Below are 18685 nucleotides of genomic sequence, written 5' to 3' on the forward strand. Positions count from 1 at the left end.
GCCCCCTCTAATAACGCTTGTGAATTGAGTGGCACCCAATTTTGAAAACAAATTTATCTACCAGTATTACAGGGCTTACTTCCTTGGAGGGGACAGGGCAGGCAGGGACAAGCCTGCCCTTATTTGCTTATCTTCTGGCACCTCGCAAGGGATTTGGTAGCACTGCTGGGAAGGCATGTTCCCTTCTGGTCAGACAGCCCATTCTGTATCCTGTCTGGTAAGATGAGAGCACTTGGAGTTCACATGGCACAGACTTTCTTTGCACTCTCTCGTTACTGACTGGCTGGCTGCACTGTATAATGTGACAGACTTGTTTGTTTTAGAAAGGGCTGTTCTGGCAGGCATGGATTAAAGGGACAGCATCAACTTGAATAATTTAAAAGGGCTCTTTGAAATGTGTCCAAGCCACAAAAGCAATCCACGTATATGCTTTTCTAGGAGGAACTATGTGAACCTGGACTCTTTAAATTTGACTACATTAATCCTTTATCTGAAATCTGCCTCTGTCTGACTTTGTTATCAAAACCAACACTAATTTTTACAAAAAATGTGGCTGTTTCCCAGATTGCTGGTGAACTTGTGTTTGCAGGTACCTGTGTGTGGCCTTCCTGGAAAAAGCTGCTAGCTGTGATCACTAGGATATTCTTTGCAAGATTTTTCCAGGTGCATTTCCTGTATCCTTCCTTCCCCCCCCCCTTGCTCCCACATCTCAACCAGGTGGGGTAGGGGACCCCTATCAGTTTTGTACTTCCAGTGACTGACTTAATGCATAACAATTGGTCTGTTGTGGTCACTGTGTGTTGTGAAAGGGGGACAGTAGGTGTGAGGTGAGCTCCCTTGATTCTGAGGTCTTTATTGGCAGGCAACCTGCAGTGAATTTTCTGATCCTCTCTGCACCTACAAGATAAGGAACCAAGCTGTCTGTTTGAAACCTGAGAAAGTTGTGTGGTTTGCTCCTGCTTACATATTTTTCCCCCCACTTTTCCTAGAGGATGCCAGCCCCCATCAGACTGCGGGAGCTGATCCGGACCATCCGGACAGCACGGACCCAGGCAGAAGAGCGCGAGATGATCCAGAAGGAGTGTGCTGCTATTCGGTCGTCCTTCAGAGAGGAGGATAACACATACCGCTGTCGGAATGTGGCAAAGCTGCTGTACATGCATATGCTGGGCTACCCAGCGCATTTTGGACAGGTAAGTTGGGCTGGCACAGGCTTCTCTGCCACATCCGTTGTCTGTCTTTGAGGATGGGTGGCAGTCCTGGGGGCCTTTCTTGATGTCATTCTTCTGGATCTGGACCAGCCAGTCCTGCTGCAGTTAAGTGAGTATATTCAGATCAGAACCTACCCATGGTTGCCCAGGCTCGGATAAAAAGTATTTTGAGTTCCCTGAAAACATCCATCTTTCAGTGTGGTCTGGCTGTGGAGCGTGGGTTTGCAGTAGGTCAGTGTTTCTTGAACTGTAGCCCAGAAAACCAAGTGCCCAGTCTGTCTAGTGTCCTGTCTCTGGGTACAAGGGCATGTGCTTCAAAGGAGGGGTATGGAGCTTGTTTGTGCCCAGGCACAAAAAGACAGATCTCTCTGCCCTATCTTTAGCTAATGTGACTTGGAGAATATTAATCCATATAAATATCTAACACCATTTCGGAGTTGTCCTAAGCTCTTGGGCTCTCTTGTGGCTGTTCAGTTGTAGTAGGATTCATAGAGGTTTGGGTTGGAAGGGACCTCAGTAGATCATTGAGTCCGACACCTGGTGCCCTGGGTATGAGGGGGAAGAGGCCAGGGGAAGTGTAGACTAAGAATTCTTGCAGAGTGCCTCACCTTGGAGCTGTCATGTAATCATTGTGAAAGAATCTGTCCTTTAAAGTTCCTTTCTGGTTGTACCTCAGCTAAGGGCTTTTAGGGTACGAGTATGAGCTGCTGCGCAGCGTATACCGAGATAGATACCTGTGCTGGCTTCAGACAAATTGTTAAGTTCTGTGTGGTACTCTACTTGAGTCCCGGAAATTCCATGACTGCATCAGCAGGATGGAGCACCTTTCAGATGAGGCTGCATTACATCTTTTTTGGGACTGGCTTAGTTGACTTAGCTTGGATAGCTTTACACAGCTCTGCACTGTGTTATGAAAACTATCCTGTTTTTCCCAGGGTAGTTTTCAACGTGATGCAACAGAATTTAAAAAATCTAGACCCATGGCTGCCTCCTTGGAGATTACTACTTGTCCTTGGTGTAAATCCATTTGTGGTCTGACTTGCAAGTCACACTTGTGTGCAGAAAGAAGTAAAGGCACCAAAGCTGCACTAGGTTGCAGAAGCCCTTAGTGTAATTGGATCAGTGAGCCTATACAGGGCGAGGTGAAATGGTCCTGCCCAACATAACACTCCTTGTTCTGTCCTTGGGTTGTTGACTTCCTCTCCTGTGATACAGGGATGTTGTCCTACAGTTGGAGCCACTGTCAAAGCAACTTTTGTTTATACCTTGTTTTAATAAGATTAGAGACATGTGACTAATTCATGTGGCCAAGCACCTTGGCTAAAGAGTGGAACTTGTTGCTATAGGAAATCATTAAGGCTAAGAACTTGAAAGCTTGAAAAAAGGATTAGATAGCCACATAGCTACTGAGAATAATTGACCGACTTCAAAATGGATATTAAACTTGACTGGACTAGCTACAGGCATGCCTAAGTGGGATTCCTGGCTGTGGTACACAAGTGGGACTCAGTCACCTGATGGTTGCATCTTGCTTTAAACTGACCCTTTTGTTTCACAACTCAAACTACTTTCTAATTACAGATGCTAGAATGATGGGGGGGATAGGGCAGCTTATTCTGTATTGCTGCAAGGAGTTCTGATAGAGAGGGGCTGCCCTACTGGCCTTTGGTTCTGATCTAATGTGGCAATTCTTGTATTCCTGTACTTGCTGCAGTGAAGACTTTCACAAGAGGCTCCAAGGCAGTTGTATGCAAACCTTTGACCATCCTGCTTCATTAGAGCTTGGTGAAACTGGCAGAGTATTGGCTTCTTGAAGGAGTGGCTACTGAAGAACTAAGAAGCCTAGAGGTGGAGCATGAGGGCATCTGCTTTGTGGCAGGATCTTGGAACGGCTTAAGAGTAGTGTTACCCAACAGTGGAGCCTTCTGGGCTCTGGGCGGTTCAGTACTTCAGTCCCTGAAGAGAGCAAACTGGGAATGGAAGCCACACGAGTGGGGGAGGTGATCTTGTGAAGGTTGAAGAGAGGGGTTGACTTGGGCTAGTTTCCCTCTTTCTCAGTTCTAAGGTGCGACTGAGTTTCTAGATTCATCAGCTTCAGGTCTGGAGGGGGAGGTCCCCAAAATGAAAGCCTAGTATGACAAAGATGCCAGGCAAAGTGACAGCAGATCTGCTTGCCTTTTAGTTCTAGATGTGCCATGTCTTCCTGGCATATTGATTAGAAAAAGATAGCAGACTTTTTTCATCACCTTCCCTTTTAAATGAAATGGATATACTATTATCAGGGTTTCTTCCATTAACTAGATCCAGCGAGAGCTGCAGCTTGGTAATGTTACTCAGCAGTGCTCTGCTTGAAGCCACTGTGCATATATTTGTATGCACAGGAAATTGGAGCTCACCAGCTGTTTCTTAGAGTATCTACAGTCCTGTATCTCTCTCATCCACAAGTGTCTGGGGATAAATCCCACAATGCCCTATTGTGGTCAACTCAGTGTTTCTTTAAAACTCATTCTCAAAAAGGAATGACTTAAGTTGCTGGTTCTGTCTGCTGTTTTTTAGTCTCTACACATTATTGATTCTTAGACTGTAGTTTGTGAAGGCTTAGCAAATTAAGAGAATTGGAGAGAGAGTGTTCTGCACTTGGTCTCTGGGTGGCTTCCGCCAGGCTCATATATTCAATTGCCTTTTTTTTGCAGGTGGCCCCTGATTCTCTCTCTCTTCAGCCTTGTATTCCTGAACTGCCTTGGTCATCTTCCACCTAGTCTGACTCGGTAGCACAAATTGTGCTCGCTTCTGTCCTCAAGCTTTATCTTCTCATTCTTTCCATGCCCAAGACCGGGGTATCCATGTTTGGCTTCTCATCCCTTATGGCTGTCAGTAAATCCAACCATAATGTTCCTCGTGAAGTGCATCCTTTGCCATAGCTGAAACTCTGCCTGTGCCTTAGACATCTTGTCCCATTCACATGTGAAAATTATCTTCCTTACCAGTGGTTGAACCACAATGCTAGTTTCCTTTCACTGCCCACATCAAGCTCAGGCTTTTCATCCCCTGCACTGTCCTGCCCCACCAATGTTCCTTCAGACTCTCCAGACATTACATAGTAGCATCTAACTGCTCTTCATGTTTCCTCCTGCACTGGCCCTAGCTTCTGGAATTCCCTCTTGCACTGTGCACATTCTCCCTTGAAACAGCCCTGTCACGGGGCTTGTCAGCCCTAGTCTGCCACAGAACTGCACTGCTGCTTTTCAAAGTATTGGAAGGAAAAACAAAGTTCTGCCTCCTCCCAGCTCCAGTGCTGTTGCAGGGTACAGGAAATACCTCTTCCAAATGGTCTGTCCTTGTGCGGGCACCAGACCAGGCCTTTGTCTGGGTTTCAGAGTGGGAAGACGTAGCAGTATGTGGGTTGATCCCTTTGTTGAGAATAGCTCTCGGCTGCTCATGCCTGCCTGACTGCCTGCATGCTGGTTAGTGTTCCTGTTGGCAGTAAGGTGCTGTAGTACTTGACAATAAGTTGGTAGGGTGGCTCTGCCCTGGCTGAGCTTGCCTCTGGCTGACTCATTTGTACACACCCTTACAGTGTTGTGTGGTCTTGTGCCAGGTCTTGAATTAACTTTCTAAAAACAGTTTAGTATGATTGGAATGTGTTTGATTGCCATGACATGGGTCAAGAGATGCTGGTGTAGATCCTGGCCCTGCTACTGACTTGCACAGACCTTTGCTATTTAAAATGGGGAAGACACTAGCCTACTTCTGTAAAGCATTTTGAAATACTGGATGGAGCAGTCTCTAAGCTTATGAAGTGGTTGCTCTTGAAATACAGTCCATACTGACATACCTCTCTCTTTTTTTGCAGTTGGAGTGCCTCAAGCTTATTGCCTCTCAGAAATTCACAGATAAGCGCATCGGGTACTTGGGTGCCATGCTACTGCTGGACGAGAGACAGGATGTACACCTCCTTATGACCAACTGCATCAAGAAGTAAGGCTGCCCTTTGCTTCCCCACTGCAGGTGCATGGAGGCATTCCAGCACCATAGCAATTCCTGGCAGCAATTTCTGGGATGTCTGTTTTCTAATGGCTTTTATCAAAAAAATGGGTGTCTTCAGTCTGGGAACTCCTATTTCATTGACTGTGTCAGGTCACTGTTGTGTTCTCTTCTGTATTGGGGGCTGCTCAGCTCCTTTAGAGGGAGGAGGCTGCTACAAATTGCTTTGATCCTGCAGGGTTCCAGTTGTGGTTTCTATGGCGAGTACCCTTTGCATAGACCTTCCCTGTTCCTTGGACAGTCACTTTTTTGCTGTTGTTGCATAACTGAGAATGGGAACATCCTGCTTCTAAAGCTTTCCCTAAGGAAGCTGAAAGGGCTGAAATTGGCTTAATGCTGCTGGCAGAACAGTTTCTGGAGGCACTGGGAGAATGGTTACCTTGCAACAAACAAGCTGCAGTCGAGCAGGTCTGGGATTCTGCGGTGTCCTTAGTCATGGCTACAATGTGGGTGGACCTTGAGTCGGAGGATGGGGTTGTAATACAGCTGCAACTTGTAGTGTTCTTTCCCACCTCTGAACAGGGCTGGAGAGAAAGATGGTATGCTTCTCAGCAGGAAAGCTTTGATTTGCATCAAGATGCAGGAAATCCTGTTGCTGAGACCTCAACTTAGAGGGGGAAAAGGCTGGTGAGACCTTCCATGGAGTATTGTGTCCAGTGTTGACTGCTGCAATTCAAGGAAGGTGTGGACAGATTGGGAAGACTTCTTAAATTTTTGAGCTCTAGGGCAAGAGTGATGGCCTTGTTTTGTGTCTGTAGTGCAGTGGGATCCTGGTTTATGAGAAATTTCTAGGTGCTGCAGTAATAGAGGTAGTAATTCATTTGGCAAAGGCTTGTGTGTAGAAGTAACTGAGTGCGGTGACATAACCAGAAGAGCAAAGTTAAGGTTGCTACACAGCCTGTGGTAGTCGTCATAATGTTTGCGGATGGATGAGTAAAGGGCACATGCTGTTCAGCAGATTAACTTTTCGTTGCCTTGTTTGTGTGGATTTGTCAGGCATGTTTTGTACCTAGCATCCCCACTGCTTTGCATCACTCCTTTAGTATCAAATAAGCATTTATAAAATGCCTTGAAAAAGAGTTGTGTGTTGGATGGTGTGGGTGAAAGTCTTGCAGAAGTTGCAAGTACTGGTGCTAATAGTTATGTGCTCTCAATCCCCAATGGATCGGGGACATTGGTGGATGGGGAAGAAGGCAGTAATCATTTGCCAAAGATAGAAGCTATTATTGTCTATGCTGCTGGCTGGGGTAAGGTGCAGTAGTAGCCACATGCTCTGAGTTACCTTGGGAAAGCTGTATGTCTCTTCCATCCTGCTGCTGGTGTGACCTTGCATTAGTATAGCAGCCCAAGGTCAGGTATACTGGGGTTGTCTCTCCTAACCCTGTGCATTTTTAAACAAGTTTTGCTAGCTTTAACAGAGTCAGGATTCACCTCTTCATCAAGTTGTGAACAGATAGTATTTCTAAAGGTGATCAAACAAGAAGGAAATAAGTAGGGCTGCCAAGGCAGGTATGAGTTAAATTCAAAGGCTTTTGAGGTGAATGTAAAATGTAGGGAAGAGATCAAATTACACACAAAATTGGGAAGGCATAGAAACTGTTAATGAAAGATCACTGATAGGCAGACTACTTTTGGAGGAAAAAACTAGGACATAAATTCCTTTTTAAGGATATAGTTAAAGTGGTGTTCTAAAATAGTTACTGTTGGGCATCTCCATGATGCATGCAGAGACCTTGTCAAACTGTTTCTGGCACTAGATTCTTCCCCATTGTGTTGTCCCTGAATTGAAGTCTGGGGATCTTGGTGAGCTTTGTATTGATTTGTTTATAGGGTAACATTGGTACAGGTGGTAGCAAATCCTTTTCTTGCTCTGGGCACTTAATTTTATGGCAGGATGGTGCCCTCTAATAGATATTAGGTTGCCTTGAGAGCTCCAATAACAGTGCCTCTTCAACAATTACTGGATCATGTATGGTGGATGCAACTGGTTGGATCATTATTCTCATCAAGTAATCCTTGATGTCTTGGCATTTGGTTGGGAGGAGGTATTGGGTGGGGTTTCCCTGGGGTCTGTCCTGGATCCATTGTTGTTTAATATCTTCACTAAAGGTTCGGATAATGGGATCGAATTCATGCTGAGCAGAAGTTGGCAGATGAGAATAGGATGGGGTTCAATGTAGACAAATGCAGGGTGCCACACCTTGGGAGAAGGAATCCACAGCCTACAGACAGGCTGGGGAGTTCCCCTCTTGAAAGCACAGAGGCAGAATGGGATCTTGGAGTCATTATTGACTCCAAGATGAACATGAGCCACCAATGCCAGACTGCAGCCAGTAAGACCAGCCATGCCTTGTCATGCATCCAAAGATGCAGCTCAAGCCAGTCCAGAGAGGTGATCCTCCCCCTCTGTGCGACTTTGGTCCGGATGCAGTTGGAGTACTGTGTCCAGTACTGGGCGCCGCACTTCAGGAGGGATATGGCCAGCCTGGAGAGGGTTCAGAGGAGGGTCACCCACTTTGGTGAGAGGGCAGCAGGGCAGGCCCTATGAGGAGAGAGCTAGGGACCTGAACCTCTTCAGCCTCAGCAAGAGGAGGCTGAGGGGGGACCTGGTAGCTGCCTACAAACTCCATCAGGGGAGATCAACAGCAAATAGGTAGAGCCCTTTTCTCCCCAGCACCATCTGGGGTGACGAGGAACAGTGGTAATAAGCTGATGGAGAATAGGTTTAGGTTAGATCAGAAGACAATTTTTTTTTACAGTTAGGGTGGCCAAAATCTGAAACCAACTTCCTAGGGAAGTTGTTCTTGCCCCTACCTTGGGCAAATTCAAGAGGAGGTTGGATGATCACCTGTCTGGGGTCTTGTAAACCCAGCATTCATTCCTGCCTGTGGCAGCGGGTCAGGTAGATTTAGGCTAGATATCAGGAGGCGCTACTTCACAGTCAGGGCGGCTAGGGTCTGGAACCAACTTCCAAGAGAAGTGGTGCTGGCTCCTACCCTGGGAGTCTTTAAGAGGAGGCTAGATGTACACCTTGCTGGGGTCGCTTGATCCCAGTACTCTTTCCTGCCGTGGCAGGGGGTCGGACTTGATGATCCGCTCAGGTCCCTTCTGACCCTAGAAACTATGAAACTATCTGTTCAGGTCCCTCCTGACCCTAGCTACTATGAAACTATAAGTTGGATGGAATTACGGATGCTTCAGAGGGAAGAGCTAGGATCTAGAATGATGTGGAGAAATTGTCCACAGTCAACCAGAAGAGGCTCAGCAAAGATGGGTGCAAAGTCCTGTTTTTGGGACAGAATAACTGCATGCACAAATACAGGCTGGAGACTGACTGACTGGGCTGCAGTGTTGCAGAGAGGGACTTGGGGGTGATGGGGGAGTTGCATGGGACCAACCATAGGCTGAATATGAGCCAACAGTGTGCTCTTATTGTGGTGGTGGTGCAGGGCAGGGGTAGCCAACAGCATCCTGGGTTGTATTAACAGGTATGTTACTTTCAGATTGGGGAAAGTGACTTTTCTGCACTGGTGAGGCCTTACCTGGAGTCATGTCCAGTTTTGGGACTCACGTCAAGAAGGATGTGGACAGTTTGGGAAGAAAAGGATCAGGGGCCTGGGAAATGAGACCTATGAGAGGTTGATGGGGTGAGTTAGACGGGGGAAGAGACTAGTGAGTTGGGATTTGATAACAGTCTTCACATATCTGAAGGGTGATTGTAGAGACGATGGAGATGGGCTTTTCTCTGTGGCCATACAGGACAAGACTAGGCACAATAGCCTCAAGATGGAGCAGGGGGAATTTCAGTTGGAGATTAGGAGGAACTTTTTCTGACAGTGAGGGTGGTCAGGCATTGGAATGGGCTACCTAGGGGAGTTGTGGAACCTCTGTCCTTAGAAACTTTCAAGAGTGGTTAGACAGATACTTAGCTGGGGTAGTTTAGTCAGGTATGCTCCTGCTTTGAAAAGGGTGCTGGACTAGATGACCTTGTGAGGTCCCTTCCAACCTGACTTTTCCTATGATCTTTTAAGCCATGCCTTGTTGAGCAAAACTCCTGTTCTCTGCATTCTCTCCACCTGCAGCCCCATGTTCAGATTCACGCATGAACACCAGCCAGTCTGCCAAGCCTCTGGGGGGCTGTTTTGAAAACTTTTGAACCAAAGTAACTTCTGTAACTCTGCCTTCCCTGCCCCTTCTAACCAGCACATGCAGCCCTGCGTATAATAGTAACAGACATTGACTTGCTGTGAACTTGCATCCTGTATTATTGCATAGGGGGAAGGGGATGAAACGGGTGATCATTGTGATAAGGGTCGCTGGCTTGCTGACCTCCACTCTGGTAGGGTTCTTCTGCGCTGGCCTAGGACTGCCACAGATGTATAATGCACAACTGTTTCTCATCCCGAAAGTGATGCACCCTTGCTGCCTAAAAACATAACTCCTTACTTTGGTGATGGTCACCTGCGTGCAGACCCTTCTGGTTTGCAGAAGGTTGGAAGGCTCCTTCCTTCTCTCCCCATCTTGCATGAAGCAGAGATGGCCTCTGCACTGGCTGAAGCACCTGTGGCAGAAGGAACATCCAGGGAGGAGCGCCATCATGCTCCCAAAGGAGGAAATGAGGTTGTGCATGGCTGTGGTCCTCCCAAGTTGATCCTTGTGCCCCAGTGCTGTGATACCTACTTGATAGTTTCTTGCAGGATACCTGCTTGATGGTTACTTCCCGTGTGACCTTCCCCTTGTGCCCTTTTCAGAAGGGAGTGTGTGCTGGCAGATCATTCTGATGTGTATGACCACAGCTCCCCACCCTTACTACAGCAGCCTGGCTACTTGGCCAATACAACACTTTGCTTCCTAGCCCATACCTACAGTCTGAGCGCTCTCCTCTAAGAGTTCCCGTATGTGTATGCTGACTGGCTTGCTCATTCTTTCTCTTTGCAGTGACCTTAATCACAGCACACAATATGTGCAGGGGCTGGCACTCTGCACCCTTGGCTGCATGGGCTCCTCAGAGATGTGCCGAGACCTCGCTGGAGAGGTGGAGAAACTCCTCAAAACCTCCAACTCCTACCTAAGGAAGAAGGTACATGGGGAGCTCCCAGAGTACTTGCTGGCTAAAGTGTGGGCAGACAGCTGAAGATAGCTAGTGTGCTAGGTGGTCTGGAGCACTCCGACTGAATGTTACTTGAACGCCATGCCCTGGCAGAGGTAGAGGCCACAGATTCTCTCCTGAACGCAGAGCAAGGAAAGCCTAGATGGCAGCAGTACAGAACTCCTTACCTCACACATGTGCACCCTCTCACCTGCTGGGATCTTCCCTCTGACCTGGAGGAATGCCCCCAACAGTGTTGGGGTAGTTAGTTGATTGTCTTCTCCATTGTTGACCTTGACGCCTCTGATTGCATCAATAAGGTTATCAGTTAAAATGTGGATGCAGATTTGAAGTTTTCTCAAATGGCCGTCAGGGAAGAGCTCCAAAGACAGCATATGTGTGAGCTCTGAATGAGATGGGGGAGGCCACTGGCAGGTGCAGAGGCCCTAGTTGGGTAGGCACTGTTCTTGGCCGCCGCTGGGGGAGATACTCGGAGGAGGCTGGAAGCACCACAGGAGCATGTGTAGTGCGATCAGCCTTGTTGTCTTTGACAGGAGGACGTGGAGGATAACCACAGATCATTTTGCCGCCCGCCCCCCCCCCCCCGGGTGCCTGGTGTCATGCCTGAACTTTCACCTTGGTGTACTCAAAACTGAAATGTCCACAAGGCAAGAGCCAGGACTTGGTGGTCATGGGCAGGCTTTGCACGTGAGAACATGCAGCACGTGTTAAGATAATGAACACACTTGTCTTGTTAGCTTTCATCTAGGAGTGGGCACCTCTGTGAAATCTCTGGTCCTCATGGCTACTCCTTGGAGTCAGCTGGCAACAGTCCACAGTAGGGAAGTGCTTAACAATGCTGCTTTCCTCTTACAGGCAGCATTGTGTGCTGTGCATGTCATCAGGAAGGTGCCTGAACTCATGGAGATGTTCCTGCCAGCCACCAAAAACCTGCTGAATGAGAAGAACCATGGTAATGTCAGCAGGCAAGGCCCTGCCTTGTCCCACCTGCTCCTCCCTGTAGGGGTTGCATATACTTCCATCTAACCCAGCCTTTGGCTGAGAGCTATGGATGCTGTGTAGTTCTGTTTTTGTGAGAGCAGATGCTTTGCGTAGGGCAGAAGGCAAAGAGCTAGAGGTGATTCTTTGCTTCTGTAGGAAGCTTCACAACATAATCCACAGACACTGGTATTTCTGTTGATTTGCCAAAGCACTTGCTGCTTTTCTTTCAAGGTAGATGGTAAATAGGATAGTGACTGTATCTGATATGCTACTTAAAGGGCCTCTAGCAAAGTGGACTTTAATTTGTGGTACGTTTCTCCCTTGCAAGAATGGCCCCATGGGGTTCCATGTGAACCTCCTCTGACCTCAAGTCACTCTTGCGCAAGACTGCAGACCTTCTGGCTGCTCAGGTTACAAGCCCCACCTGGGATCTGGCTTGTCTGTAATGTGACTGTATCAAGACAATGCAGCTGGAGCTGGTGAGCAAAACAGGATAGCGCTCAGCTTGTGTTCCCAGGGTGGCAGTAGTGCTCTTGGGACTAGATGAATTGCATGGTTCTTGCAATGCAAAACAGGCTGCTGAGCAAGAAGGGGACACTTTACATAGCTGTTCTTTGGACCCAGAACAGTCTTGGTCAGAGAATAACTTTTTAGCAAACTTGAAATGTGTTGTTTCGGATGCTGTTTTCTGCACTCCTCTTCTGAGTTGAAGTGCTTGTTCAGGTGTAGCATTTAAGGACACATATCCAAACATTGGACACCTTGTCCTTTCATATCAAACCATGCATGACATCATATAGTCCATTCTCCTAGTTCACACATCTGCCCTCCCATGCTGTGGGAATAGAGGGGTATGACAGCAGCCCTGAGACGGGGGTCAGCAAATCTAGGGAGTAAGAAAAGCAGCTCCATGCAAGTGCAGTGAACAGGTTTTGCTGCCTCAACATCTTACATTAGCCTGCATCTTGCTGTCTGCCTTGTCTGTGTAGCATATAATCCCCCCTAGACAGGGCCCTTTTCTGTCTAGCTGCTACTCCACTACAAACTATGTGTGCTTGCTGGCTTTTGGGGCCTGCTGCAAATGCAGTGCATCTCCTTTTGGACAGAATAGCTCAGGTGAGGGACATTATAGATCTGCAGCTTTGTTTTCTGGTGTTTGTGGCTTTCATCTTTGCTATCAGGCCTGGAGCCTTTGTAAGATAAGTGCAGTTAGTTTTGTTTCTGGCCTTACAGGTGTTCTTCACACATCAGTTGTCCTTCTCACAGAGATGTGTGAGAGAAGCCCAGACATGCTAGCACACTTCAGAAAGGTAAGTGCAAAGTTTCACTAGTGTTGCTGATAGTTCATGTATTCTTTCTGGGCCAACATCGTACTTCCTTGTTCATGGCCAAAGGAGCGTGAACAGAAGCTTGACCAAGATCCATATGTCTAGTTTTGAGTGAGGAACATGAGACTGCTGTATATGTGCTTCACAAATATTTTAACACATTATACATGCAATCACAAACTGAATTGGGAATCTTCCATGTGATCATTCTGAGTGTCCTTGTGAAAGAGGTAAGTTGTTAGCAGCTGATGGATCCCTTTTTCATGCATGTTCAGTATAAAACTTGCAGCAAGTTCTGTCACCTGTATTCAGGGGAATCCCATTTCTTTTGTACCCGGTTGTACAAAGGCCTCAGGAGTGGGATAGATTTTTATCTCCTTCTGTGTAATTTAATGAGAGGGGGGCTAAAGTAAAAGTTACACTTCACACACGAACCTTAGTGTTACATGCTTGTCTTTGCACGTGTCAGATGTGAAGCACTTGCAATACAGTTCCTATCCACCTTGCAGGTGGTACCGATGGCCTTGTCCCAGGGTTGCCAGGGTAGCGGGCAAGAGTTCAAGAGCCAGCAGTGTCCTTCCCGGGGCTAGGAAGCAATGCCCTTCTGTTACAGCACTCTCTACTTGGCACCAGTCTCTTGCCCCTGCCTGCTGTAACCTCTTGCTGTGTCTACTGCTTTCAGAATGTAACTGTAGAACTGTAACTCCTTCAGAAGTGGTTGGCAGGCCTCCTCGGCACATGGTTCCAATCCCTTTGGGCAAGGGAGGAACTGGAAAACAAGCAAAAACTGATGGAGCCAGTTGCTGTGCTGACCACTCCTAGCGACAAGCTCCTTTGGCCTGCATGGCCAGTACACGTTCTTTCAGAGGCCTGGGCATGTTGCCATGTTGGAGCTGGGGTTCTCCCTGCCCCCGGCCATGTGTGCCAGAGGAGGAGAATGTGTGATGGGGCGACGGAAGTGCCTGGAGCCGTTGCCCATCACTATCTCTCCTTAGTGGCTAATGCAGCGCTGGGAGAGCAGTGAGGCACTGAGTCTAATGCCTGTACCAGGTCCTTGTTTTGGTTGCACTCTCTTCTAGCCATCTCTCTTGTGGTGGTTTATGCTGTGAACAGTATGACACGGGTCTGTCCCTAATGCCTGCTTCGTCTGTTTTGTCCTTCTTGTCTGTTTGGAATCCTGCTCTGTGTTAGAATGAGAAGGTAAGCGTTAACTTTTCTAGATGGTGCATGCTGGCGTGGGTCTGTAGAGGCTGCTTTGTGTCCAGTCACCACATGGAGGCATCATGCATCAATGCTGCCTTCGTGACTAAAGTCACGTGCTAGTTCAGCCCTGCTGTCTAACAAGTTTGTTGTGGTCCAGTCACGTCCTGTCACTAAACTCCCGTGTCTGCAGCAGCCCTGGATCTCAGTTGTAGCCACTCAGTAAAGCCAACTTGCTTTGGTCTGTTGTTTGCTTGTTTGAGGAGTACTAGGAACCTCCTGGGGTGCTTCTGCACTGGAACCTGGGCATATTCTCCTTGCTGCAATGTGGGCTTTGCTTCACCAGCTCGGAGGAATTTGGAGCCTGCCCTTTTATACAAGGGCCAGCAGGTCTAGTAGCCCTGGGAAGCATACAGAGGATCACAGGCCACCTTGTTCAGAACAGGCACACTCCACATACTTGGCTTATTCTCCTCACCTTGGAGCAGCTGGCTGTAGGGATGGAAGGTGGGGCAGCAACTGACCTTTATGGCTGTAGCCTTTCCCTCTGTTTGTCCTGTCATCAGTCCTATTCGCATGCCCTGTGCGCAACAAAGCCAAGTGTGAAGCGGGGCTCCAAGAATGCTCATGCACACCATGTCTTGTGGGAGAGGAGTCATTTGCCTGCCCCTTGCAGGCAGCCAGTAGAAAACCACACCTCCCTTGGGTCTGAAGGAAATTGCCCTTTTCAGTCCTTTCTGTGAGGGCCTCTGGGAGGCTTCCAAGGTCTTGGGGAGAGGCAGAAAAATGACAGGGCCAACTGACACCTACAAATGGAAGTGGTCCTTGCCGGCAGAGCATCTTGATGGCATGGGACATTGCCCACAGTGTATGTTCTGTGCAGCTGGAGCTCTGCATATCAGATCAGCTCTGCACTGCTACCAAACTGCCAGACCCTGTCTGCTGACCAGTGCCCCTTCTCTGGAGTACATGGTCCCTGTCCCTGCGCCCCTCGGCAGCCTGCCAAGGTCCAGCAGTCAGTCCTGCTGGCAGAAAAGACCGCAGCGGAGGTGGCTGGCTAGGAAGTTATCATGCTAGCTTCTGTGCTCACTGGAAAGAATGAGATGGGAGGGTTTAGTTTTAGTTTCAGCTGCAGAGCTACTAGGTTGACTTTAACATCACTGCAAGTCACCTGGCAGTCAGGCTGCAGCACCACTGCATGAGAAGTTCTCATAGAAGGAAGAGAGTAAAATGGGGGCTATTGCATCACCCCCTCCTTCCCTGCCCACTCTGTGCTGTACCAGTCCACCTCTATTAGTAGCAGGAGGATTTTGGCAGGAAGTAGCAATTTAATAGGCCTCTGTTTATCTAGCAATGCACACCTGCTATGTGATGTTTTGTTGCAAACATACAGCAGGCCTGTAGCAACTGGCCTGTGGCATCCTGACCCCTGTACTGTGGTCAGTAGCATGTGCCCTCGTTGCCCTAATTGAAGAATGCTCCCGGAGCTACGTACTGCCTCAGAACAGTGCCATTATGTTGCTCCCAGTCCTAGAGTTGGTCTCATTAAGGAGACCCCTGTCTCTGCTCCCTCCATCTTTAGCACTATCAGTCAAGGTGTTGTATAGAGATGCCACTTTCCTAAAGGCAGACACAGGCTGAAATCAGGATAGTTTGCTCCTGGGATTGAGAAGCTGTCCCCAGAGACCCAGGCCAGCACACCTGCAGGATCTAAGCTCTTGCTGTAATGTTCTAGCCCCCACAGTTCAAAAGGCTTCTAGGTATGAGCAGAATAGGCAGCAGCATTGTCTTCCTGAATCAATGGGCAGTTTTGATGCTGCTGCTGCAGGCCAGAGCCTTAAATACAGTCAGTTTCACTGCTGCTACCCAGAACCTCTGAGGAGCAGTGAAAATGAGGGCAATTGGGCCGGCATCATGTGGGTAGACCTGTGAGAGCAAGGGCAGGGTTTGGTGGCAGGCTCTGGATCCAGCCAGGGAAGAGCTGCCTGCTAATGGATTCTGGGGGAGGGAGACAAGGTGGAGAATCTCCTTTCAGGGTCTCTTGGACAATCCAAGAGGGAGAGCAGCAAAGAAAAAGCTCCTTCTTCTATCAGAGTTAGGGTGACCATTGCTAGATTTTCCTGCTTCTGCACTGTCACAGGGCCCTTGGGGTCAGGACTTTCTGTAACAGGAGTGTGGTCTCTTCCCTAGGGAACTGAGGCCAAAGGAGCCGGAGGGTGATGTGAAAGGGCTCTGCAGCCAGGTTGGGGACAGCACAGAAGTCCCAGCCCCCTCCTTTCCACCTGCTGCTGGCAGGGGGTTGCATTCTTCCTGTATGGCATTGAGAGCAGCTCTACAAATGTCTACATTGACTGAGAGCTGACAAGACAGCGCTCTGAGCAGCTGTGGTGGGGGTCAGCACCTGGCCAGAGGTTTGGGTGTCCCCTTTCTGAGTCATGGGTAGTCAGAGAAGGCTTCCCTAGTACCATGGGCTGGGCTACATGAGGAAGGATCTGAATACTGCCCTCACATCCAAGTGCAGGGCTCATTCTTGGATCCCTACTTCAAAAGTGTGAGGAGGGTCTCACTGCATGGAGTTTCTGATGACTCTTTTTCTCTCTCTCAGCTTGTACCCCAGTTAGTTCGTATCCTAAAAAACCTTATCATGTCTGGATATTCACCAGAGCATGACGTGTCTGGGATCAGTGACCCCTTCCTGCAGGTAAGGACTGATGAAGCTCATGACTAGTTATATCTCCATCGCTGTTTTGGGGCTTGGCCTCTGTGCTCCTAGCACATTGTGCAAGCTCTTGGCTGGGGGAAGAGGGGGATGCAGCTCCTAGCCTTATTGGGGCTCTCCGTTCTGTTTCCTGGTCCTTGTGGTTCTGGTTGGAGGGAGGAGACGTAAGCACAGTAAAAATTGTGGACCTAGGAATGATCCCGTCAAGGGAAGAGAGCTCAAATCCTCCTCTCTGCTCTAAAGCAGATGACTGGTTTCGTTGCCAGATCAATATTTGACCTGCGTCTCCTGTGCTTTTCTATTAGGTGCCATAGGCACTTGTCTGATGTAATGGAATTTCCTGCATTTTGTCCTTCCAGGTGCGGATCCTGCGGTTACTAAGGATTCTGGGACGCAATGATGATGACTCGAGTGAAGCAATGAATGATATACTTGCACAGGTGAGGCTTGCCAGGCTAAGCTGAGATTCAGCCAGAATTGTTCCTTTTAAATTGTCCCCTGAGTGTGGTTTCCCAGTACTTCACATGAGATGACTGGCTTTTCCTTGCAGCAACGGGTGGTGGCTCTCATAATGCAGGTGTGGGCTTCTAGGGGCTGTGATTTTTTTTTTTTTTGTCCTGGCAAAAATAGATCTGGGTGTGTGGGAAGATAGTGAATACTGGTGGGCTGCTGTGCACCTTCCAGATACTGGCTATAGTTACTTTTTTGTTGGTTTCTTCCAGGTCGCCACCAATACAGAAACAAGTAAAAATGTGGGAAATGCCATTCTCTATGAGACTGTGCTGACTATCATGGACATCAAGTCTGAGAGCGGACTGAGAGTATGTAGCCCTTACCCTGGTGCTCTTTGCCAGGTGCATGGGAGGTTAGCTGTGAGGTGACCGATTCAGTGGAGCTCATCTCCTGGGGCTGGGCATGCCAGAAAGCTATGTGAAAGCTAACTGTTGCACTTAACTTTCCTCAAGTAGTGGGGCCCAGAGTGAATTCACTGCCTCTGGGGGAGAGGCTTTTCTAAAGAGAGCAGCCTGCTGCTATGTATGGCATCTGGTTAGCTGGTCTATGGCGTTCTCTTCTCTTCTCAGCTAAACCCCTGCTAGTAGCTTTGGCAGCAAGAAGCTGAGGGAGGGTTTGTGGAGCAGTGATGCAGAGTAGTAGTCTCCTGTGGACACTAACCATCTCAAACTCTTTCTGCAGGTGTTAGCCATTAACATCCTAGGCCGTTTCCTGTTAAATAATGACAAAAATATTAGGTAAGTTCAATGGAGCATGTCAGAGGTGAAGGAGTATGTGGGACACTGTTATGTGAAGATTCTGCCAAAGCAGAGTAGCATAAGACCAAGTGGTGGCAGGTGCTGAAGGTGTGGATGTGGCAAACTGGCATTTACAACTATGTTATGCTTCTGTCCACGTATCTGATCTTGGCCCTATGCTTCCTGGCCAGCGGGTCAGGTACTATTGCCTGATGTCCTGGAATAGTCCAGATAAGGCTTATTCCAGTAGCTAGTGAAGTTGCTTGCTTTCCTTTCTTGGCTGAAGCAGCAGTAGGCAGTTTGATCTGGGCTGGTATGAAGATTCCAGACTTGCTTTGCTTTATACACTGGACTACGTAGCAGACTACAGTATAGTCCTTTCGCAGCACTGAGGAAGTGAGCTGAAGTTCACAAAAGGTTGTGCGCGCTATATATCTTATTTGGCCTATAAGGTGCATATTTACCCTGGCTTTTGCATGAGGACTCTGAGCCAGAGTGCCGCTTGTCCAGGTGAATGAGCCATGTGTTTGATGGCAGCAGTGTAGCCAGCCTTCCAGGTTGAAAGGGTCTGATTTGACTCTGGTATGCAAATTGCATGCACCAGTTGGAGACCCTCCTTTGGGCAGGGCAGACAGCAGCATGCTACATTTCCTTTGGCTCTCAGAGGTATAGTTTCATAGTTTCATAGTAGCTAGAGTCGGAAGGGACGTAGGCAGATCATCAAGTCCGACCCCCTGCCTTGGCAGGAAAGAGCACCGGGGTCAGATGACCCTGGCAAGGTGCTCATCTAACTTCCTTTTAAAAATCCCGCCCTGACTGTGAAGTAGCGCCTCCTAATATCT

General features: G+C 48.3%; 1 protein-coding gene across 2 annotated transcripts in view; it reads left to right on the forward strand.

The window, feature by feature from the left end:
• The first annotated feature begins 972 nt into the window (after positions 1-972).
• The window catches only part of AP1G1 (adaptor related protein complex 1 gamma 1 subunit), a 34189-nt gene continuing 16476 nt past the window's right edge, over positions 973-18685 (forward strand). The window contains exons 1-10 of one of the 2 annotated variants that reach the window (XM_019536097.1): positions 973-1193; positions 5065-5189; positions 10194-10335; positions 11221-11317; positions 12580-12656; positions 13866-13874; positions 16480-16575; positions 16953-17033; positions 17316-17414; positions 17788-17843. In XM_019536097.1, coding sequence (XP_019391642.1) covers positions 993-1193; positions 5065-5189; positions 10194-10335; positions 11221-11317; positions 12580-12656; positions 13866-13874; positions 16480-16575; positions 16953-17033; positions 17316-17414; positions 17788-17843 — 983 coding nt within the window. In that variant the 5' untranslated portion in view covers positions 973-992. The remainder of the gene's footprint in view (positions 1194-5064; positions 5190-10193; positions 10336-11220; positions 11318-12579; positions 12657-13865; positions 13875-16479; positions 16576-16952; positions 17034-17315; positions 17415-17787; positions 17844-18685) is intronic. The other variant, XM_019536098.1, reaches the window with a different exon arrangement.

The sequence above is a fragment of the Crocodylus porosus genome, unplaced genomic scaffold (assembly GCF_001723895.1).
Source record: "Crocodylus porosus isolate Cpor-Errol unplaced genomic scaffold, CroPor_comp1, whole genome shotgun sequence".
Taxonomy (NCBI): Eukaryota; Metazoa; Chordata; order Crocodylia; family Crocodylidae; genus Crocodylus; species Crocodylus porosus.